This window comes from Pristiophorus japonicus, unplaced genomic scaffold (assembly GCF_044704955.1).
Source record: "Pristiophorus japonicus isolate sPriJap1 unplaced genomic scaffold, sPriJap1.hap1 HAP1_SCAFFOLD_228, whole genome shotgun sequence".
NCBI classification, from domain to species: domain Eukaryota; kingdom Metazoa; phylum Chordata; class Chondrichthyes; family Pristiophoridae; genus Pristiophorus; species Pristiophorus japonicus.
This window is the reverse complement of record NW_027251994.1, coordinates 19,147-44,303: the sequence shown is the minus strand read 5'-3', so window position 1 is coordinate 44,303 and position 25,157 is coordinate 19,147. Positions and strand designations below refer to the sequence as shown.

The window sequence follows — 25,157 nt, the reverse complement described above, 5'->3', positions numbered from 1 at the left end:
CCCCTCCCTATCTCTGTAACCTCCTCCAGACCCTACACCCCTCCCTATCTCTGTAACCTCCTCCAGCCCCTACACCCCTCCATATCTCTGTAACCTCCTACAGCCCCTACACCCCTCCCTATCTCTGTAACCCCCTCCAGCCCCTACACCCTTCCCTATCTCTGTAACCCTCTCCAGCTGCTACACCCCTCCCTATCTCTGTAACCTCCTCCAGCCCCTACAGCCCTCCCTATCTCTATAAGCCCCTCCAGCCACTACACCCCTCCCTATCTCTGTAACACCCTCCAGCCCCTACACCCCTCCCTATCTCTGTAACCCCCTCCAGCCCCTACACCCCTCCCTATCTCTGTAACCCCCTCCAGCCCCTACACCCCTCCCTATCTCTGTAACCCCCTCCAGCCCCTACACCCCTCCCTATCACTGAAACCCCCTCCAGCCTCTACACCCCTCCCGATCTCTGTTACCACCTCCAGCCCCTACACCCCTCCCTATCTCTGTAACCCCCTCCAGCCCCTACAACCCTCCCTATCTCTGTAACCTCCTCCAGCCCCTACACCCCTCCCTATCTCTGTAACCTCGTCCAGTCGCTACACCCCTCCCTATCTCTGTGACCTTCTCCAGCCCCTACACCCCTCCCTATCTCTGTAACCTCCTCCAGCCACTACACCCCTCCCTATCTCTGTAACCTCCTCCAGCCCCGACACCCCTCCCTATCTCTGTAACCACCTCCAGGCCCTACACCTCTCCCTATCTCTGTAACCACCTCCAGCCCCTACATCCCTCCCTATCTCTGTAACCTCCTCCAGCCCCTACACCCCTCGCTATCTCTGTAACCTCCTCCAGCCCCTACAGCCCTCCCTATCTCTATAAGCCCCTCCAGCCACTACACCCCTCCCTATCTCCGTAAACCCCTCCAGCACCTACACCACTCCCTATCTGTGTAACCTCCTCAAACCCCGACACACCTCCCTATCTCTGTAACCCCCTCCAGCCCCTACACCCCTCCCTATCTCTGTAACCCCCTCCAGCCCCTACACCCTCCCTATCTCTGTTACCCCCTCCAGCCCCTACACACCTCCCTATCTCTATAACCTCCTCCAGCCCCTACACCTCTCCCTATCTCTGTAACCTCCTCCAGCCCCTACACCCCTCCCTATATCTGGAACCTCCTCCAGCCGCTACACCCCTCCCTATCTCTGTAACCTCCTCCAGCCCCTACACCCCTCCCTATCTCTGTAACCACTTCCAGGCCCTACACCTCTCCCTATCTCTGTAACCACCTCCAGCCCCTACATCCCTCCCTATCTCTGTAACCTCCTCCAGCCCCTACACCCCTCGCTATCTCTGTAACCTCCTCCAGCCCCTACACCTCTCCCTATCTCTGTAACCACCTCCAGGCCCTACACCTCTCCCGATCTCTGTAACCCTCCCCAGCCCCGACACCCCTCCCTATCTCTGTAACCTCCTCCAGCCCCTACACCCCTCGCTATCTCTGTAACCTCCTCCAGCCCCTACAGCCCTCCCTATCTCTATAAGCCCCTCCAGCCACTACACCCCTCCCTATCTCCGTAAACCCCTCCAGCACCTACACCACTCCCTATCTGTGTAACCTCCTCAAACCCCGACACACCTCCCTATCTCTGTAACCCCCTCCAGCCCCTACACCCCTCCCTATCTCTGTAACCCCCTCCAGCCCCTACACCCTCCCTATCTCTGTAACCTCCTCCAGCCGCTACAACCCTCCCTATCTGTGTAATCACCTCCAGCCCCTACACCCCTCCCTATCTCTGTAACCACCTCCAGCCCCGACACCCTTCTCATCTCTGTAACCTCCTCCAGCCCCTACACACCTCCCAATCTATGTGACCTTCTCCAGCCCCTACACCCTTCCCTATCTCTGTAACCTCCTCCAGCCACTACACCCCTCCCTATCTCTGTAACCTCCTCCAGCCCCTACACCCCTCCCTATCTCTGTAACCACCTCCAGGCCCTACACCTCTCCCTATCTCTGTAACCACCTCCAGCCCCTACACCCCTCCCTATCTCTGTAACCCCCTCCAGCCCCTACACCCCTCCCTATCTCTGTGACTTTTTCCAGCCCCTACACCCCTCCCTAACTCTGTAACCCCCTCCAGCCCCTACACCCCCTCCCTAACTCTGTAACCCCCTCCAGCCCCTACACCCCTCCCTATCTCTGTAACCTCCTCCAGCCCCTACACCCCTCCCGATCTCTGTAACCCCCTCCAGCCCCGACACTCCTCCCTATCTCTGTAACCTCCTCCAGTCCCTACACCCCTCCCGATCTCTGTAACCCCCTCCAGCCCCGACACTCCTCCCTATCTCTGTAACCCCCTCCAGCCCCTACACCCCTCCCTATCTCTGTAACCTCCTCCAGCCCCTACACCCCTCCCGATCTCTGTAACCCCCTCCAGCCCCGACACCCCTCCCTATCTCCGTAACCTCCTCCAGTCCCTACACCCCTCCCTAAATCCGTAACCCCCTCCAGCCCCTGCACCCCTCCCTATCTCTGTAACCTCCTCCAGCCCCTACACCCCTCCCGATCTCTGTAACCCCCTCCAGCCCCGACACTCCTCCCTATCTCTGTAACCTCCTCCAGCCCCTACAGCCCTCCCGATCTCTGTTATCACCTCCAGCCCCTACACCCCTCCCTATCTCTGTAACCTCCTCCAGCCCCTACACCCATCCATATCTCTGTCACCTCCTCAAACCCCGACACTCCTCCCTATCTCTGTAACCACCTGCAGCCCCTACACCCCTCCCTATCTCTGTAACCTCCTCCAGCCCCTACACCCATCCATATCTCTGTCACCTCCTCAAACCCCGACACTCCTCCCTATCACTGTAACCTCCTCCAGCCCCTATACCCCTCCCTATCTCTGTAAACTCCTCCAGCCCCTACACCACTCCCTATCTGTGTAACCACCTCCAGCCCCTACACCCCTCCCTATCTCTGTAACCTCCTCCAGCCCCTACACCCCTCCCTATCTCTGTAACCTCCACAGGCCCCTACACCCCTCCCTATCTCTGTAACCTCCTCCAGCCCCGACACCCCTCCCTATCTCTGTAACCTCCTCCAGACCCTACACCCCTCCCTATCTCTGTAACCTCCTCCAGCCCCTACACCCCTCCATATCTCTGTAACCTCCTACAGCCCCTACACCCCTCCCTATCTCTGTAACCCCCTCCAGCCCCTACACCCCTCCCTATCTCTGTAACCTCCTCCAGCCACTACACCCCTCCCTATCTCTGTAACCCCCTCCAGCCCCTACACCCCTCCCTATCTCTGTAACCTCCTCCAGCCACTACACCCCTCCCTATCTCTGTAACCTCCTCCAGCCACTACACCCCTCCCTATCTCTGTAACCCCCTCCAGCCCCTACACCCCTCCCTATCTCTGTAACCTCCTCCAGCCGCTACAACCCTCCCCATCTTTATAACCGCCTCCAGCCCCTACACCCCTCCATATCTCTGTGACCTCCTCCAGCCCCTACACCCCTCCCTATCTCTGTAACCCTCTCCAGCCGCTACACCCCTCCCTATCTCTGTAACCTCCTCCAGCCCCTACAGCCCTCCCTATCTCTGTAAGCCCCTCCAGCCACTACACCCCTCCCTATCTCTGTAACACCCTCCAGCCCCTACACCCCTCCCTATCTCTGTAACCCCCTCCAGCCCCTAAACCCCTCCCTATCTCTGTAACCCCCTCCAGCCCCTACACCCCTCCCTATCTCTGTAACCCCCTCCAGCCCCTACACCCCTCCCTATTACTGAAACCCCCTCCAGCCTCTACACCCCTCCCGATCTCTGTTACCACCTCCAGCCCCGACACCCCTCCCTATCTCTGTAACCCCCTCCAGCCCCTACACCCCTCCCTATCTCTGTAACCTCCTCCAGCCCCTACACCCCTCCCTATCTCTGTAACCTCGTCCAGTCGCTACACCCCTCCCTATCTCTGTGACCTTCTCCAGCCCCTACACCCCTCCCTATCTCTGTAACCTCCTCCAGCCACTACACCCCTCCCTATCTCTGTAACCTCCTCCAGCCCCTACACCCCTCCCTATCTCTGTAACCACCTCCAGGCCATACACCCCACCCTATCTCTGTAACCACCTCCAGCCCCTACATCCCTCCCTATCTCTGTAACCTCCTCCAGCCCCTACACCCCTCGCTATCTCTGTAACCTCCTCCAGCCCCTACACCTCTCCCTATCTCTGTAACCACCTCCAGGCCCTACACCCCTCCCGATCTCTGTAACCCTCCCCAGCCCCTACACCCCTCCCTATCTCTGTAACCTCCTCCAGCCCCTACACCCCTCGCTATCTCTGTAACCTCCTCCAGCGCCTACAGCCCTCCCTATCTCTATAAGCCCCTCCAGCCACTACACCCCTCCCTATCTCCGTAAACCCCTCCAGCACCTACACCACTCCCTATCTGTGTAACCTCCTCAAACCCCGACACACCTCCCTATCTCTGTAACCCCCTCCAGCCCCTACACCCCTCCTTATCTCTGTAACCCCCTCCAGCCCCTACACCCTCCCTATCTCTGTAACCCCCTCCAGCCCCTACACACCTCCCTATCTCTATAACCTCCTCCAGCCCCTACACCTCTCCCTATCTCTGTAACCTCCTCCAGCCCCTACACCCCTCCCTATCTCTGTAACCTCCTCCAGCCGCTACACCCCTCCCTATCTGTGTAATCACCTCCAGCCCCTACACCCCTCCCTTTCTCTGTAACCACCTCCAGCCCCGACACCCTTCTCATCTCTGTAACCTCCTCCAGCCCCTACACACCTCCCAATATCTGTGACCTTCTCCAGCCCCTACACCCTTCCCTATCTCTGTAACCTCCTCCAGCCACTACACCCCTCCCTATCTCTGTAACCTCCTCCAGCCCCTACACCCCTCCCTATCTCTGTAACCACCTCCAGCCCCTACACCCCTCCCTATCTCTGTAACCTCCTCCAGCCCCTACACCCCTCCCGATCTCTGTAACCTCCTCCAGCCCCTACACCCCTCCCTATCTCTGTAACCTCCTCCAGTCGCTACACCCCTCCCTATCTCTGTGACCTTCTCCAGCCCCTACACCCCTCCCTATCTCTGTAACCTCCTCCAGCCACTACACCCCTCCCTATCTCTGTAACCTCCTCCAGCCCCTACACCCCTCCCTATCTCTGTAACCCCCTCCATGGCCCTCGCCCCTCCCTATCTCTGTAACCTCCTCCAGCCCCTACACCCCTCCCTATCTCTGTAACCTCCTCCAGCCCCTACACCCCTCCCTATCTCTGTTACCCCCTCCAGCACCTACACCCCTACCTATCTCTGTAACCTCCTCCAGCCCCTACACCCCTCCCTATCTCTGTAACCCCCTCCAGCCCCTACACCTCTCCCTATCACTGAAACCCCCTCCAGCCTCTACACCCCTCCCGATCTCTGTTACCACCTCCAGCCCCTACACCCCTCCCTATCTCTGTAACCTCCTCCAGCCCCTACACCCCTCCCTATCTCTGTAACCTCCTCCAGTCGCTACACCCCTCCCTATCTCTGTGACCTTCTCCAGCCCCTACACCCCTCCCTATCTCTGTAACCTCCTCCAGCCACTACACCCCTCCCTATCTCTGTAACCTCCTCCAGCCCCTACACCCCTCCCTATCTCTGTAACCCCCTCCATGGCCCTCGCCCCTCCCTATCTCTGTAACCTCCTCCAGTCGCTACACCCCTCCCTATCTCTGTGACCTTCTCCAGCCCCTACACCCCTCCCTATCTCTGTAACCTCCTCCAGCCACTACACCCCTCCCTATCTCCGTAAACCCCTCCAGCACCTACACCACTCCCTATCTGTGTAACCTCCTCAAACCCCGACACACCTCCCTATCTCTGTAACCCCCTCCAGCCCCTACACCCCTCCTTATCTCTGTAACCCCCTCCAGCCACTACACCCCTCCCTATCTCCGTAAACCCCCCCAGCACCTACACCTCTCCCTATCTCTGTAACCACCTCCAGCCCCTACACCCCTCCCTATCTCTGTAACCTCCTCCAGCCCCTACACCCCTCCCGATCTCTGTAACCCTCCCCAGCCCCGACACCCCTCCCTATCTCTGTAACCTACTCCAGCCCCTACACCCCTCCCTATCTCTGTAACCTCCTCCAGCCCCTACACCCCTCCCTTTCTCTGTAACCTCCTCTGGCCCTACACCCCTCCCTATCTCTGTAACCTCCTCCAGCCGCTACAACCCTCCCTATCTCTGTAACCTCCTCCAGCCCCTACAGCCCTCCCTATCTCTATAAGCCCCTCCAGCCACTACACCCCTCCCTATCTCTGTAACCTCCTCCAGCCCCTACACTCCTCCCTATCTCTGTAACCCCCTCCAGCCCCTACACCCCTCCCTATCTCTGTTACCCCCTCCAGCACCTACACACCTACCTATCTCTGTAACCTCCTCCAGCCCCTACACCCCTCCCTATCTCTGTAACCCCCTCCAGCCCCTACACCTCTCCCTATCACTGAAACCCCCTCCAGCCTCTACACCCCTCCCGATCTCTGTTACCACCTCCAGCCCCTACACCCCTCCCTATCTCTGTAACCTCCTCCAGCCCCTACACCCCTCCCTATCTCTGTAACCTCCTCCAGTCGCTACACCCCTCCCTATCTCTGTGACCTTCTCCAGCCCCTACACCCCTCCCTATCTCTGTAACCTCCTCCAGCCACTACACCCCTCCCTATCTCTGTAACCTCCTCCAGCCCCTACACCCCTCCCTATCTCTGTAACCCCCTCCATGGCCCTCGCCCCTCCCTATCTCTGTAACCTCCTCCAGCCCCTACACCCCTCCCTATCTCTGTAACCTCCTCCAGCCCCTACACCCCTCCCTATCTCTGTAACCCCCTCCAGCCCCTGCACCCCTTCCAATCTCTGTAACCTACTCCAGCCCCTACACCCCTCCCTATCTCTGTAACCTCCTCCAGCTCCTACACCCCTCCCTTTCTCTGTAACCTCCTCTGGCCCTACACCCCTCCCTATCTCTGTAACCTCCTCCAGCCGCTACAACCCTCCCTATCTCTGTAACCTCCTCCAGCCCCTACAGCCCTCCCTATCTCTATAAGCCCCTCCAGCCACTACACCCCTCCCTATCTCTGTAACCTCCTCCAGCCCCTACACTCCTCCCTATCTCTGTAACCCCCTCCAGCCCCTACACCCCTCCCTATCTCTGTTACCCCCTCCAGCACCTACACCCCTACCTATCTCTGTAACCTCCTCCAGCCCCTACACCCCTCCCTATCTCTGTAACCCCCTCCAGCCCCTACACCTCTCCCTATCACTGAAACCCCCTCCAGCCTCTACACCCCTCCCGATCTCTGTTACCACCTCCAGCCCCTACACCCCTCCCTATCTCTTTAACCTCCTCCAGCCCCTACACCCCTCCCTATCTCTGTAACCTCCTCCAGTCGCTACACCCCTCCCTATCTCTGTGACCTTCTCCAGCCCCTACACCCCTCCCTATCTCTGTAACCTCCTCCAGCCACTACACCCCTCCCTATCTCTGTAACCTCCTCCAGCCCCTACACCCCTCCCTATCTCTGTAACCACCTCCAGGCCCTACACCTCTCCCTATGTCTGTAACCTCCTCCAGCCCCTACACCCCTCCCTATCTCTGTAACCTCCTCCAGTCGCTACACCCCTCCCTATCTCTGTGACCTTCTCCAGCCCCTACACCCCTCCCTATCTCTGTAACCTCCTCCAGCCGCTACACCCCTCCCTATCTGTGTAATCACCTCCAGCCCCTACACCCCTCCCTATCTCTGTAACCACCTCCAGCCCCGACACCCTTCTCATCTCTGTAACCTCCTCCAGCCCCTACACACCTCCCAATCTCTCTGACCTTCTCCAGCCCCTACATCCTTCCCTATCTCTGTAACCTCCTCCAGCCACTACACCCCTCCCTATCTCTGTAACCTCCTCCAGCCCCTACACCCCTCCCTATCTCTGTAACCACCTCCAGGCCCTACACCTCTCCCTATCTCTGTAACCACCTCCAGCCCCTACATCCCTCCCTATCTCTGTAACCTCCTCCAGCCCCTACACCCCTCCCGATCTCTGTAACCCTCCCCAGCCCCGACACCCCTCCCTATCTCTGTAACCTCCTCCAGCCCCTACACCCCTCGCTATCTCTGTAACCTCCTCGAGCCCCTACACCTCTCCCTATCTCTGTGACCTTCTCCAGCCCCTACACCCCTCCCTATCTCTGTAACCTCCTCCAGCCGCTACACCCCTCCCTATCTGTGTAATCACCTCCAGCCCCTACACCCCTCCCTATCTCTGTAACCACCTCCAGCCCCGACACCCTTCTCATCTCTGTAACCTCCTCCAGCCCCTACACACCTCCCAATCTCTCTGACCTTCTCCAGCCCCTACATCCTTCCCTATCTCTGTAACCTCCTCCAGCCACTACACCCCTCCCTATCTCTGTAACCTCCTCCAGCCCCTACACCCCTCCCTATCTCTGTAACCACCTCCAGGCCCTACACCTCTCCCTATCTCTGTAACCACCTCCAGCCCCTACATCCCTCCCTATCTCTGTAACCTCCTCCAGCCCCTACACCCCTCCCGATCTCTGTAACCCTCCCCAGCCCCGACACCCCTCCCTATCTCTGTAACCTCCTCCAGCCCCTACACCCCTCGCTATCTCTGTAACCTCCTCGAGCCCCTACACCTCTCCCTATCTCTGTAACCTTCTCCAGCCCCTACACCCCTCCCTATCTCTGTAACCTCCTCCAGCCCCTACACCCCTCCCTATCCGCTCCCTCAGCTGGATGTAGAAGTTCTGGTCACCAGGAAGGGCACTGCATAAATGCAAGTCTTATTTTCTCTTCCTTCTGTCTGAGGGACTCCCAGACCCCTCCGACCCTGCAGCAGTGAACAAAGCAACAATGACCGAGGTCGTGCTTACCCGGGAGGGTTGAATGGTCAGCAGTGAGTGTGGTCGAGACCCCAGGTGTACTGACAGCTGTCACTAAAGTTGTGTCACTGAGCACCGTCATTGGTGTGGTCATTGTACCTGAGGGAGAGAGAAGCAGTTAGGTGAGGTCAATTTAATCCTCCATGTTTTCAAATCCTCCATGGCCCTCGAACCCCGCTCCCTCCCTATCTCTGTAACCACCTCCAGCCCCTACACCCCTCCCTATCTCTGTAACCTCCTCCAGCCCCTACACCCCTCCCTATCTCTGTCACCCCCTCCAGCCCCTACAACCCTCCCTATCTCTGTAACCTCCTCCAGCCCTTACACCCCTCCCTCTCTCTGTAACCCCCTCGAGCCCCTACACCCCTCCCTATCTCTGTAACCCCCTCCAGCCCCTACACCCCTCCCTATCTCTGTAACCTCCACCAGCCCTTACACCCCTCCCTATCTCTGTAACCTCCTCCAGCCCTTACACCCCTCCCTATCTCTGTAACCTCCTCCAGACCCTACACCCCTCCCTAACTCTGTAACCTCCTCCAGACCCCTACACCCCTCCCAATCTCTGTAACCCCCTCCAGCCCCTACACCCCTCCCTATCTCTGTAACCCCTTCGAGCCCCTACACCCCTCCCTATCTCTGTAACCTCCTCCAGCCCCTTCACACCTCCCTATCTCTGTAACCCCCTCCATGGCCCTCGCCCCTCCCTATCTCTGTAATTTCCTCCAGCTCCTACACCCCTCCCTATCTCTGTAACCTCCTCCAGCCGCTACACCCCTCCCTATTTCTGTAACCTCCTCCAGCCCCTACACCCCTCCCTATCTCTGCAACCTCCTCCAGACCCTACACCCCTCCCGATCTCTGTGACCTCCTCCAGCCCCTATACCCCTCCCTATCTCTGCAACCTCCTCCAGACCCTACACCCCTCCCGATCTCTGTGACCTCCTCCAGCCCCTACACCCCTCCATATCTCTGTAACCTCCTACAGCCCCTACACCCCTCCCTATCTCTGTAACCCCCTCCAGCCCCTGCACCCCTCCCTATCTCTGTAACCTCCTCCAGCTCCTACACCCCTCCCTATCTCTGTAACCCCCTCCATGGCCCTCGCCCCTCCCTATCTCTGTAACCTCCTCCAGCCCCTACACCCCTCCCTATCTCTGTAACCTCCTCCAGCCCCTACACCCCTCCCTATCTCTGTAACCCCCTCCAGCCCCTGCACCCCTTCCAATCTCTGTAACCTACTCCAGCCCCTACACCCCTCCCTATCTCTGTAACCTCCTCCAGCCCCTACACCCCTCCCTTTCTCTGTAACTTCCTCCAGCCCCTCCACGCCTCCCTATCTCTGTAACTTCCTCCAGCCCCTACACCCCTCCCTATCTCTGTAACCTCCTCCAGCCCCTACACCCCTCCAGATCACTGTAACCCCCTCCAGCCCCTACACTCCTCCCTATCTCTGTAACTTCCTCCAGCCCCTACACCCCTCCCTATCTCTGTCACCTCCTCCAGCTCATACACCACTCCCTATCTCTGAAACCCCTTCCATGGCCCTTGCCCCTCCCTATCTCTGTAACCACCCTCCAGCCCCTACACCCCTCCCTATCTCTGTAACCTCCTCCAGCCCCTACACACATCCCTATCTCTGTAACCCCCTCCAGCCGCTACACACCTCCCTATCTCTGTAACCTCCCCCAGCCCCTACACCCCTCCCTAACTCTGTAACCTCCTCCAGCCGCTACACACCTCCCTATCTCTGTAACCTCCCCCAGCCCCTGCACCCCTCCCTAACTCTGTAACCCCCTCCAGACCCTACACACCTCCCTATCTCTGTAACCTCCTCCAGCCGCTACACACCTCCCTATCTCTGTAATCTCCTCCAGCCCCTACACCCCTCCCTATCTCTGTAATCTCCTCCAGTCCCTACACTCCTCCCTATCTGTGTAACGTCCTCCAGCCCGTGCAACCCTCCCTTTCTCTGTAACCACCTCCAGCCCCTACACCCCTCCCTATCTCTGTAACCCCCTCCAGCCCCTACACTCCTCCCTATCTCTGTAACCACCTCCAGCCCCTACACCCCTCCCTATCTCTATAACCCCCTCCAGCCCCTACACCCCATCCCTATCTCTGTAATCTCCTCCAGTCCCTACACCCCTCCCTATCTGTGTAACCTCCTCCAGCCCCTACACCCCTCCCTATCTCTGTAATCTCCTCCAGCCCTTAAACCCCTTCCTATCTCTGTAACCTCCTCCAGCCACTACGCCCCTCCTAATCTCTGTAACCTTCTCCAGACCCTTAACCCATCCCTATCTCTGTAACTTCCTCCAGCCCCTACACCCCTCCCTATCTCTGTAACCTCCTCCAGCCCCTACACCCCTCCCTATCTCTGTAACCTCCTCCAGCCCCTACACCCCTCCCTATCTCTGTAACCTCCTCCAGCCCCTACACCGCTCCCTATCTCTGTAACCTCCTCCAGCCCCTACACCCCTCCCTATCTCTGTAACCTCCTCCAGCCCCTACACCCCTCCCGGTCTCTGTCACTTCCTCCAGTCCCTACATCCCTCCCCATTTTTATAACTGCCTCCACACCTCCCTATCTCTCTCACCTCCTCCAGCTCATACACCACTCCCTATCTCTGAAACCCCCTCCATGGCCCTCGCCCCTCTCTATCTCTGTAATCTCCTCCAGTCCCTACACCCGTCCCTATCTGTGTAACCTCCTCCAGCCCCTACACCCCTCCCTATCTCTGTAACCTCCTCCAGCCCCTACACCCGTCCCTATCTCTGTAACATCCTCCAGCCCAGACACCCCTCCCTATCTCTGTAACCTGCTCCAGCCCCTACACCCCTCGCTAACTCTGTAACCTCCTCCAACCCCTACACCCCTCCCTATCTCTGTAACCTCCTCCAGCATCTACACCCCTCCCTATCTCTGTAACAGCCTCCAGCACCTACAACCCTCCCCATCTTTATAACCACCTCCACCCCTCCCTATCTCTGTAACCTCCTTATGCCCTACACCCCTCCCTATCTCTGTAACCTCCTCCGGCGCTACATCCCTCCCTATCTCTGTAACACCCTCCAGCCCCTATACTCCTCCCTATCTCTAACACCCTCCAGACCTGAGGGAGCGCTGCACTGTCGGAGGGGCAGTACTGAGGGAGCGCTGCACTGTCGGAGGGGCAGTACTGAGGGAGCGCTGCACTGTCGGAGGGGCAGTACTGAGGGAGTGCCGCACTGTCGGAGGGGCGGTACTGAGGGAGTGACGCACTGTCGGAGGGGCAGTACTGAGGGAGCGCTGCACTGTCGGAGGGGCAGTACTGAGGGAGTGCCGCACTGTCGGAGGGGCGGTACTGAGGGAGTGACGCACTGTCGGAGGGGCAGTACTGAGGGAGCGCCGCACTGTCGGAGGGGCAGTACTGAGGGAGCGCTGCACTGTCAGAGGTGCCATCTTTCAGATGAAACATTAAACCGAGGCCCCGTCTGCCCTCTCGGGTGGATGTTAGGTGAGTGGGCAAATGCATGGCAGATGAAGTATAATGTGGATAAATGTGAGGTTATCCACTTTGGTGGTAAAAACAGAGAGACAGACTATTATCTGAATGGTGACAGATTAGGAAAAGGGGAGGTGCAACGAGACCTGGGTGTCATGGTACATCAGTCATTGAAAGTTGGCATGCAGGTACAGCAGGTGGTAAAGAAAGCAAATGGCATGTTGGCCTTCATAGCGAGGGGATTTGAGTACAGGGGCAGGGAGGTGTTGCTACAGTTGTACAGGGCCTTGGTGAGGCCACACCTGGAATATTGTGTTCAGTTTTGGTCTCCTAACTTGAGGAAGGACATTCTTGCTATTGAGGGAGTGCAGCGAAGGTTCACCAGACTGATTCCCGGGATGGCGGGACTGATATATCAAGAAAGACTGGATCAACTGGGCTTGTATTCACTGGAGTTCAGAAGAATGAGAGGGGACCTCATAGAAACGTTTAAAATTCTGACGGGACTGGACAGGTTAGATGCAGGAAGAATGTTCCCGATGTTGGGGAAGTCCAGAACCAGGGGTCACAGTCTAAGGATAAGGGGTAAGCCATTTAGGACCGAGATGAGGAGAAACTTCTTCACCCAGAGAGTGGTGAACCTGTGGAATTCTCTACCACAGAGAGTTGTTGAGGCCAATTCACTAAATATATTCAAAAGGGAGTTAGATGTAGTCCTTGCTACTAGGGGGATCAAGGGGTATGGCGAGAAAGCAGGAATGGGGTACTGAAGTTGCATGTTCAGCCATGAACTCATTGAATGGCGGTGCAGGCTCGAAGGGCCGAATGGCCTAGTCCTGCACCTATTTTCTATGCTTCTATGTAAAAGATCCCGGGCCACTATTTGGAAGAAGAGCAGGGGGAGTTCTCCCCGGTGTCCTGGGGCCAATATTTATCCCTCAACCAACATCACTAACACAGACGATCCGGGTCATTATCACATTGGCTTTGTGTGGGATCTTGCTGTGCGCAAATTGGCTTTTCCCACATTACAACAGCGAGCACACTTGGAAAAAGTGCTTCATTGGCTGTGAGGCGCTTTGGCACGTCCTGAGCTGATTGAAGGCTCTATATGAACGCAAGACTGTCTTTCGCTTCCTGATATTGGTGATATATCGTGTGCGTGAGCCTGTTTGAAATGTTGCGAAGTCGCCTTCAACCATCTGTGCATGGCTGACTCGATGAGAGGCCCCAGCCACTGGAACGTTTAGCAATCAGCCTGCCTTGTGTGATCAGGGCCTGTTGTTCCTTGCAACACTACGCTGTCTTACATTGGCGACAATTGCACAGACACAGGCCGGTGTTTAAGCTCCCCACGAGCCTTCTCCCTCACCCTCTCCATCTCCCTCCTTCCCCATATCCTTCTATTCCTTTCTCCGCCGTGTGTTTCTATTCATAGGCAGTCCCTCGGAATCGAGGAAGACTTGCCTCCACTCTTAACACGAGTCCTGAGGTGGCTGAACAGTCCAATACGGGAACCACAGTCCCTGTCACAGGTGGGACAGACAGACGTTGAGGGAAGGGGAGGGTGGGACAGATAGACGTTGAGGGAAGGGGAGGGTGGGACAGATAGACGTTGAGGGAAGGGGAGGGTGGGACAGATAGACGTTGAGGGAAGGGGAGGGTGGGACAGATAGACGTTGAAGGAAGGGGAGGGTGGGACTGGTTTGCCGCACGCTCCTTCCGCTGCCTGCGCTTGGTTTCTGCACGCTCTCGGCGACGAGACTCGAGGTGCTCAGCGCCCTCCCGGATGCACTCCCTCCACTTAGGGCGGACTGGTCTTTGGGCCCAGGGACTCCCAGGTGTCGGTGGGGATGTTGCACTTTATCAGGGAGGCTTTGAGGGTGGTCCCTTGTAACATTTCCTCTGCCCACCTTTGGCTCGTTTGCCCGTGAAGGAGTTCCGAGTAGAGCGCTCGCTCTGGGGAGTCTCGTGTCTGGGGGACATGCGGACAATGTGGCCCTGCCCAGCGGAGCTGGTCGAGTGTGGTCAGTGCTTCGATGCTGGGGATGTTGGGCCTGGTCGAGGACGCTAACGTTGGTGCGTCTGTCCTCCCGGGGGATTTGCAGGATCTTGCGGAGACAGCGTCGGTGGTATTTCTCCAGCGACTTGAGGTGTCTACTGTACACGGTCCATGTCTCTGAGCCACACAGGAGGGCGGGTATCACTACAGCCCTGTAGACCATGAGCTCAGTGGTGGATTTGAGGGCCTGGTCTTCAAACACTCTTATCCTCGAACACTGCACTGGCGCACTGGAGGCGGTGTTGGATCTCGTCATCAATGTCTGTTGAGAGGAGGCTTCTACAGTATCCCCTTAAATGCAGCTCTGCTGTCAACATCATTATTTAAGGAGGGATATACTTGCATTGGAGGCAGTTCAGAGAAGGTTCACTCGGTTGATTCCTGAGATAAAGGGGCTGACTGATGAGGAAAGGTTGAGGAGGTTGGGCCTCTACTCATTGGAGTTTAGAAGAATGAGAGGTGATCTTATTGAAACGTATCAGATTCTGAAGGGGCTTGACAAGGTGGATGCAGAGAGGATGTTTCCACTGATGGGGGAGACTAGAACTAGGGGGCATGGTCTCAGAATAAGGGGCCGCCCATTTAAAACTGAGATGAGGAGGAATTTCTTCTCTCAGAGGGTTGTAAATCTGTGGAATTCTCTGCCCCAGAGAGCTGTGGAGGCCGGGACATTGAATATATTTAAGGTGGAGATAGACAGATTTTTGAGCGATAAGGGATGAAGGGTTATGGGGAGTGGGCAGGGAAGTGGAGCTGAGTCCATTATCGGATCAGCCATGATGGTATTAAATGGCGGAGCAGGCTCGAGGGGCCGAATGGCCGACTCCTGCTCCTGTTTCTGATGTTCTTAAAAACCAATCTCTTCAACCAAGATTACCTGTCCAAAGATTAACATGTGGCTTGCTGTCAAAGTTTATTCGATAATTGCTTCTGTGAAGCATCTTGGGACGTTTCAGTACATTACAGGCTCCATATAAATTCAACTTGTTATTGTAAAAGTCGGACAAGTGTTGGGGAGCGGCTGGAGTTGGAGAATTGGACTATAGTCTGAACCACCCGTGAACAGAGGAGGCTGAGGGGAGACCTGATTGAGGTGTATAAAATGATGAGGGGCCTGGATAGAGTGGATAGGACGGACCTGTTTCCCTGGGCAGAGGGGTCAACAACCAGGGGGCGTGGATTGAAAGTAATTGGGGGGAGGTTTAGAGGGGGTTTGAGGGGAAATGTCGTCACCCAGAGGGTGGTGAGGGTCTGGGGGGGAACTCACTGCCTGAAAGGGGGGTAGAGGCAGAAACCCTCACCACATTTGGATGAACACTTGAAGTGCTGTAACCTGCAGGGCTACGGACCGAGAGCGGGAAAGTGGGATTGGGCTGGGTAGCTCTTGGTCGGCCGGGGCAACACGGACACGATGGGCCGAATGGCCTCCTCCCGCGCTGTAAATTTCTCTGGTTGTCTATGGAGTATCGGTGTTAGAATGTGGTATCTGTCGTGTTGAATGTATCTATGCAGTGACGACATCAGTCAAAGTCTTGTCATTGAATGGGTAACCCAGACTGCTGGTTCCAAACTTCAATCCCATTCCTTGTGATTGTAACATTGGCTTTGCAATGTCATTGGATTTGTCTAAAACTGGCTCCCAGATATTCCTGGGGATCGGGACACATGAATATTCCTGATACACTGTATCATCAGAAAGCAATCACACGTCAGATACAAAGTGGTGAGATAGAGAGTAAAGCTCCCTCTACACTGTCCCATCAAACACTCCCAGGGCAGGTACAGGGGGTTAGATACAGAGTAAAGCTCCCTCTACACTGTCCCATCAAACACTCCCAGGGCAGGTACAGGGGGTTAGATACAGAGTAAAGCTCCCTCTACACTGTCCCATCAAACACTCCCAGGGCAGGTACAGCACGGGATTAGATACAGAGTAAAGCTCCCTCTACACTGTCCCATCAAACACTCCCAGGGCAGGTACAGGGGGTTAGATACAGAGTAAAGCTCCCTCTACACTGTCCCATCAAAAACTCCCAGGGCAGGTACAGGGGGTTAGATACAGAGTAAAGCTCCCTCTACACTGTCCCATCAAACACTCCCAGGGCAGGTACAGGGGGTTAGATACAGAGTAAAGCTCCCTCTACACTGTCCCATCAAAAACTCCCAGGGCAAGTACAGGGGGTTAGATACAGAGTAAAGCTCCATCTACACTGTCCCATCAAACACTGCCAGTGCAGGTTCAGGGGGTTAGATACAGAGTAAAGCTCCCTCTACAATGTCCCAGCAAACACTCCCAGGGCAGGTACAGCACGGGGTTAGATACAGAGTAAAGCTCCCTCTACACTGTCCCATCAAACACTCCCAGGGCAGGTACAGGGGGTTAGATACAGAGTAAAGCTCCCTCTACACTGTCCCATCAAACACTCCCAGGGCAGGTACAGGGGGTTAGATACAGAGTAAAGCTCCCTCTACACTGTCCCATCAAACACTCCCAGGGCAGGTACAGCACGGGTTAGATACAGAGTAAAGCTCCATCTACACTGTCCCATCAAACACTCCCAGGGCAGATACAGGGCGTTAGATAGAGAGTAAAGCTCCCTCTACACTGTCCCATCAAACACTCCCAGGGCAGGTACAGTGGGTTACATACAGAGTAAAGCTCCTCTACACTGTCCCATCAAACACTCCCAGGGCAGGTACAGGGGGTTACATACAGAGTAAAGCTCCCTCTACACTGTCCCATCAAACACTCCCAGGGCAGGTACAGGGGTTAGATACAGAGTAAAGCTCCCTCTACACTGTCCCATCAAACACTCCCAGGGCAGGTACAGGGGGTTAGATACAGAGTAAAGCTCCCTCCACACTGTCCCATCAAACACTCCCAGGGCAGGTACAGGGGGTTAGATACAGAGTAAAGCTCCCTCTACACTGTCCCATCAAATACTCCCAGGGCAGGTACAGCACGGGGTTATATACAGAGTAAAGCTCCCTCTACACTGTCCCATCAAACACTCCCAGGGCAGGTACAGGGGGTTAGATACAGAGTAAAGCTCCCTCTACACTGTCCCATCAAACAGTCCCAGGGCAGGTACAGGGGGTTAGATACAGAGTAAAGCTCCTCTACACTGTCCCATCAAACACTCCCAGGGCAGGTACAGGGGGTTAGATACAGAGTAAAGCTCCCTCTACACTGTCCCATCAAACACTCCCAGGGCAGCTACAGGGGGTTAGAGACAGAGTAAAGCTCCCTCTACACTGTCCCATCAAACACTCCCAGGGCAGGTACAGGGGGTTAGATACAGAGTAAAGCTCCCTCTACACTGTCCCATCAAACACTCCCGGGGCAGGTACAGCACGGGGTTAGATACAGAGTAAAGCTCCCTCTACACTGCCCCATCAAACACTCCCAGGGCAGGTACAGGGGGTTAGATACAGAGTAAAGCTCCCTCTGCACTGTCCCATCAAACACTCCCAGGGCAGGTACAGCACGGGGTTAGATACAGAGTAAAGCTCCCTCTACACTGTCCCATCAAACACTCCCAGGGCAGGTACAGGGGGTTAGATACAGAGTAAAGCTCCCTCTATACTGTCCCATCAAACACTCCCAGGGCAGGTACAGGGGGTTAGATACAGAGTAAAGCTCCCTCTACACTGTCCCATCAAACACTCCCAGGGTAGGTACAGGGGGTTAGATACAGAGTAAAGCTTCCTCTACACTGTCCCATCAAACACTCCCAGGGCAGGTACAGGGGGTTAGATACAGAGTAAAGCTCCTTCTACACTGTCCAATCAAACACTCCCAGGGCAGGTACAGGGGGTTAGATACAGAGTAAAGCTACCTCTACACTGTCCCATCAAACAGTCCCAGGGCAGGTACAGGGGGTTACATACAGAGTAAAGCTCCCTCTACACTGTCCCATCCAACACTCCCAGGGCAGGTACAGGGGGTTAGATACAGCGTAAAGCTCCCTCTACACTGTCCCATCAAACACTCCCAGGGCAGGTACAGGGGGTTAGATACAGAGTAAAGCTCCCTCTACACTGTCCCATCAAACACTCTCAGGGCAGGTACTGGGGGTTAGATACAGAGAAAGGCTCCCTCTACACTGTCCCATCAAACACTCCCAGGGCAGGTACAGCACGGGGTTAGATACAGAGTAAAGCTCCCTCTACACTGTCCCATCAAACACTCCCAGGGCAGGTACAGGGGGTTAGATACAGAGTAAAGCTCCCTCTACACTGTCCCATCAAACACTCCCAGGGCAGGTACAGGGGGTTAGAGACAGAGTAAAGCTCCCTCTACACTGTCCCATCAAACACTCCCAGGGCAGGTACAGGGGGTTAGATACAGAGTAAAGCTCCCTCTACACTGTCCCATCAAACACTCCCGGGGCAGGTACAGCACGGGGTTAGATACAGAGTAAAGCTCCCTCTACACTGTCCCATCAAACACTCCCAGGGCAGGTACAGGGGGTTAGATACAGAGTAAAGCTCCCTCTACACTGTCCCATCAAGCACTCCCGGGGCAGGTACAGGGGGTTAGATACAGAGTAAAGCTCCCTCTACACTGTCCCATCAAACACTCCCAGGGCAGGTACAGGGGGTTAGATACAGAGTAAAGCTCCCTCTACACTGTCCCATCAAACACTCCCAGGGCAGGTACAGGGGGTTAGATACAGAGTAAAACTCCCTCTACACTGTCCCATCAAACACTTCCAGGGCAGGTACAGCACGGGGTTAGATACAGAATAAAAATCTCTCGAAACTGTCCCATCAAACACTCCCGGGGCAGGTACAGCATGGGGTTAGATACAGAGTAAAGCTTCCTCTCCACTGTCCCCATCAAACACTCCCAGGGCAGGTACAGGGGGTTACATACAGAGTAAAGCTCCCTCTACACTGTCCCATCAAACACTCCCAGGGCAGGTACAGGGGGTTAGATACAGAGTAAAGCTCCCTCTACACTGTCCCATCAAACACTCCCAGGGCAGGTACAGGGGTTAGATACAGAGTAAAGCTCCCTCTACACTGTCCCATCAAACACTCCCAGGGCAGGTACAGCACGGGGTTAGATACAGAGTAAAGCTCCCTCTACACTGTCCCATCAAACACTCCCAGGGCAGGTACAGGGGGTTAGATACAGAGTAAAGCTCCCTCTACACTGTCCCATCAAACACTCCCAGGGCAGGTACAGGGGGTTAGATACAGAGTAAAGCTCCCTCTACACTGTCCCATCAAACACTCCCAGGGCAGGTACAGGTGGTTACATACAGAGTAAATGAGGAAGCTGACAATTACTGCACTCTGATACCCTGAGAACCTCACTCTGGTCAAGCTGACAATCTTACCAGCTCCCTCCATGGACACACATGTCACGATGATCGCCCAGATCAATCTCCTGAAGACCACCATGGCCTTGAGGTTATGAAGAGGCCCTGATCCTGACCCACGACCTTGCTGCACTCTCTCGGGTCTGATGCTCTGTCCTGCAATGGCTCCGTCGATGAATTGGAGTCCAGTGTGTGCACCAGAGCAGGTTCTCTCTCCAGTCCCTTATCAGTCCCCACCATGACATGGCAGCAGGCTTTCCTGGAAGGGTGTAACTCCTTAAAGCACTCTCCCCGATTCCTCAGTAATCACATTTCTCGCGCTAATATATTGCTCACAGCGTTTAAAAAACTTTCCCATTTCTGGTGCGCCTTTCAGCAGCTGGGCAAGTTCCAATGTGCTTCTCAGATAACGAAGCATTTTATTTTTAAGTGTGTTTGCTGTTAACAGAGAAACATAGATAATAGGTGCAGGAGTAGGCCATTCGGCCCTTCGAGCCTGCACCGCCATTCAATAAGATCATGGCTGATCATTCTCTCAGTACCCCTTTCCTGCTTTCTCTCCATACCCCTTGATCCCTTTAGCCATAAGGGCCACATCTAACTCCCTTTTGAATATATCCAACGAACTGGCCTCAACAACTCTCTGTGGTAGAGAATTCCACAGGTTCACAATTCTCTGAGTGAAGAAGTTTCTCCTCATCTCGGTCCTAAATGGCTTACCCCTTATCCTTAGACTGTGACCCCTGGTTCTGGACTTCCCCAACATCAGGAACATTCTTCCTGCATCTAACCTGTCCCGTCCCATCAGAATTTTATATGTTTCTATGAGATCCCTCTCATTCTTCTAAATTCCAGTGAATATAAGCCTAGTCAATCCACTCTTTCTTCATATGTCAGTCCTGCCATCCCGGGAATCAGTCTGGTGAACCTTCGCTGCACTCCCTCAATAGCAAGAACGTCCTTCCTCAGATTAGGAGACCAAAACTGAACACAATATTCCAGGTGAGGCCTCACCAAGGCCCTGTACAACTGCAGTAAGACCTCCCTGCTCCTATACTCAAATCCCCTCGCTATGAAGGCCAACATATCATTTGCCTTCTTCACCGCCTGCTGTACCTGCATGCCGACTTTCAATGACTGATGTACCATGACACCTAGGTCTCGTTGCACCTCCCCTTTTCCTAATCTGTCACCATTCAGATAATATTCTACCTTCCTGTTTTTGTCCCCAAAGTGGATAATCTCACATTTATCCACATTATACTGCATCTGCCATGCATTTGCCCACTCACCTAACCTGTCCAAGTAACCCTGCAGCCTCTTAGCATCCTCCTCACAGCTCACACCGCCACCCAGTTTAGTGTCATCTGTAAACTTGGAGATATTACATTCAATTTCTTCATCTAAATCATTAATGTATATTGTAAATAGCTGGGGTCCCAGCACTGAGCCCTGCGGCACTCCACTAGTCACTGCCTGCCATTCTGAAAAGGACCCGTTTATCCCGACTCTCTGCTTCCTGTCTGCCAACCAGTTCTCTATCCACGTCAGTACATTATCCCCAATACCATGTGCTTTAATTTTGCACACCAATCTCTTGTGTGGGACCTTGTCAAAAGCCTTTTGAAAGTCCAAATACACCACATCCACTGGTTCTCCCTTGTCAACTCTGCTAGTTACATCCTCAAAATATTCCAGAAGATATGTCAAGCATGATTTCCCTTTCATAAATCCATGCTGACTTGGACCGATCCTGTCACGGTTTTCCAAATGCGCTGCTATTTCATCTTTAATAATTGATTCCAACATTTTCCCCACCACCGATGTCAGGCTAACCGGTCTATGAAAGAACATCAGAAACAGGAGCAGGAGTCCGCAATACGGCCCCTCGAGCCTGCTCCGCCTTTCAATGAGATCATGGCATTGACGACTTTTATGTATGTAAACATTGTAACTGTGTAAGACTTGCCACCAGAGGGCGCAACTGTTGGAGGCCCAAGGGTCACCTGCACGCCTCGTGCAAGGGACTATAAATGTTTGTCTGCCATGCTGCTTAGGCACTCTGGAGTTGTATTAAAGAGACTAAGGTCACATCAGTTTTAGCTCACAGTACTCAGTCTTGTTGAGTTCTTCCATACCTAACAATTGGCGACGAGGATGGGCTTACGAAATTTCACGCGGTGGTGGCTGCTGTTGGTATTTTAGAGAGATTTCTAGAGGGTGAAGATTGGGAAGCCTTCGTTGAGCATCTCAACGAGCTGGCTGGGAAGATTTGATGGAACTGGGACGACATCAAAGCACTATCTTCAGTGGATGATGCCTCGTGCGCCCAAGTGCTGAGTAAGTTTCCGTCGCTACTTGAACCAGGCATCGGCAACTTCACAGGCACCAAGGTGCAGATCCATCTAGTCCCCGATGCAAGGCGTGTTCGTCGCGAGCCTCGAGCGGTTCCATATATGATGAGGGAGAAAGTCGAGATCGAACTGGACAGTCTTCAACGAGAGAGAATCATATCGCCAGTCGAGTTCAACAAGTGGGCCAGTCCGATTGTTCCTGTGTTGAAAAGCGATGGCACGGTCAGAATCTGCGGAGACCACAAGGTAACGATCAACCGAGTCTCGATACAGGACCAGTACCCGCTACCCAAGGTGGATGACCTGTTCGCAACGTTAGCAGGGGGGAAGTCATTCACCAAGTTGGACCTAACCTCCGCCTACATGAAACAGGTGCTGGCTGAATCTTCGAAAAGTTTGGCGTGCATCAACACGCACAAAGGACTGTTTATATACCACAGGTGCCCTTTTGGGATTCGCTCAGCTGCTGCCATCTTCCAGAGGAACATGGAGAGTTTGCTGAAATCGGTCCCGCGCACCGTTGTGATTCAAGACGACATCCTGATCACCGGTCGTGACACCATCGAACACCTGCACAACCTGGAAGAGGCTGTAAGTCGACTGGACAGAGTGGGACTCAGGCTGAAACGCTCCAAGTGTGTTTTCCTATCGGCAGAGGTCGAATTTTGGGGGAGAAAGATTGCGGCAGACGGCATCAGACCCACGGACTCCAAGGCAGAGGCCATCAAGAATGCACCCAGACCACAGGATGTGACGGAGCTGTGTTCGTTCCTGGGACTCCTCAACTCTTTTGGTCACTTTCTACCCGGGTTAAGCACCTTGCTGGAACCGTTGCACATGTTGCTACGTAAGGGTGATGACTGGGTTTGGGGTAAATCTCAAGAGACTGCCTTTGAGAAGACCAGAAACCTACTTTGTTCTAATAAGTTACTTGTACTGTATGACCTGTGTAAACGACTAGTGCTAGCTTGTGATGCATCTTTGTACGGGGTTGGTTGTGTGTTACAGCAAACCAATGTATCGGGTAAACCTCTATCGGGTGCATACGTGTCTAGAAGTCTGTCTAAGGCTGAGAGAGCCTACAGTATGGTGGAGAAAGAGGCGTTAGCATGTGTATATGGGGTTAAGAAAATGCACCAGTACCTAATTGGACTTCGGTTTGAGCTTGAAACCGACCACAAACCGCACATTTCGCTGTTTTCAGAAGGCAAAGGTATAAACACCAATGCTTCATCCCGCATCCAAAGATGGGCACTAACATTGTCCGCCTATGACTATGTTATCCGCCACAGACCAGGCACGGAGAACTGTGCCAATGCCCTCAGTCGGCTACCATTGCCCACGACCGGGCTGGAAATGGCGCAGCCCGCAGTCTTGCTTCTGGTCACGGATGCTTTTGAGAGCGTAGGGGTCACCCGTCACTGCTCACCAGATCAGGACCTGGAACAGCCAGGATCCTGTGCTATCACTTGTAAAATGTTACGTCCTCAAGGGGAGCTGGTCGGCCGTTCCCGGGGAGATGGAAGACGAAATTAAGCCGTTTCACCGACGCAAAGATGAAATGTCCATCCAGTCGGATTGTGGGGTAATCGAGTGGTTTTGCCAAAAACAGGCAGGGAAATGTTCATACGCGACCTCCACAATACCCACCCAGGCATAGTCATGATGAAGGCTATAACCAGGTCGCATGTTTGGTGGCCCGGCATTGACTCGGACTTGGAGTCATGCATACACCAGTGCAACATGTGCTGGTAACTGAGCAATGCACCAAGGGAGGCCCCATTGAGTCTGTTGTCATGGCTCTCCAAACCACGGTCAAGGATCCACGTAGATTTTGCCGACCCCTTTCGAGGAAAGATGTTTTTAGTTGTAGTGGAGGCTCACTCCAAATGGATTGAATGCGTAATTATGTCATCCAGCACATCCACTGCCACCATTGAAAGTCTCGGGGCCATGTTCACCACCCATGGCTTGCCCGACGTCCTTGTCAGTGACAATGGACCGTGTTTCACCAGCTCGGAATTCAGCGAGTTTATGACCCGCTGTGGCATCGAGCATGTCAGGTCTGCCCCGTTTAAGCCCGCATCCAACGGTCAAGCGGAGCGGGCAGTCCAAACTATCACGCAGAGCTTGAAACGCGTGATGGAAGGCTCCTTGCAGACACGGTTATCTCGGGTTCTGCTCAGCTACTGGACGTGACCCCACTCGCTCACTGGGGCTCCCCCGGCAGAATTGTTAATGAAGCGAGCACTCAAAACCAGGCTCTCCCTAGTCCACCCGGATCTAAAGGATCATGTGGAAAGCCGGCGTCATCGGCAAAACATGGACCACGATCGCGCGGCTGTATCACGTGACATTGATGTTAACGGCCCTGTGTTTGTCCTGGATTACGGTCATGGTCCTAAATGGGTTGCTGCCACTGTCTTGGCCAAGGAGGGGAACAGAGTGTTTAGAGTCAAACTACTGAATGGACAAACGTGCAGAAAGTATTTGGATCAGACCAAACTGCGGTTCACCAACAACCAGGACCAACCTGAAGAGGACATCACCATCATCGACCCACCAACACACACCCGACCAGCAATCGACCTCGCTGTCAATCACAAGGATGAAGCCACCATTCCCAACAGTCCCGTCAGACCAGCCGGGCCGCAGTGCAGCGATGGGCCGACCAACTCACCCAGGCCAGAGTTTGAACTCAGACGATCGACCAGGGAGCGTAGAGCCCCGGATCGTCTCAACTGGTAAATAATTTTGTATCAAAGACTTTGGGGGGGGGTGGGGGGGGGAGTGATGTTATGTATGTAAACATTGTAACTGTGTAAGACTTGCCACCAGAGGGCGCAACTGTTGGAGGCCCAAGGGTCACCTGCACGCCTCGTGCAAGGGAGTATCAAAGTTTGTCTGCCATGCTGCTTAGGCACGCGGGAGTTGTATTAAAGAGACTAAGGTCAC

General features: G+C 54.7%; 1 protein-coding gene across 2 annotated transcripts in view; it reads right to left on the bottom strand.

The window, feature by feature from the left end:
• LOC139245656 (hepatitis A virus cellular receptor 1-like) overlaps positions 1–20,045 on the bottom strand; it is a 96,141-nt gene extending 76,096 nt beyond the window's left edge. The window contains exons 1-2 of one of the 2 annotated variants that reach the window (XM_070871238.1): positions 19,867–20,044; positions 8,963–9,070 (exon numbers count right to left, since the gene is read on the bottom strand). In XM_070871238.1, coding sequence (XP_070727339.1) covers positions 8,963–9,070; positions 19,867–19,930 — 172 coding nt within the window. In that variant the 5' untranslated portion in view covers positions 19,931–20,044. Of the gene's footprint in view, positions 1–8,962; positions 9,071–19,866 lie in introns of both variants that reach the window. The other variant, XR_011590042.1, reaches the window with a different exon arrangement.
• Between the last annotated feature and the right edge of the window lie 5,112 nt (positions 20,046–25,157).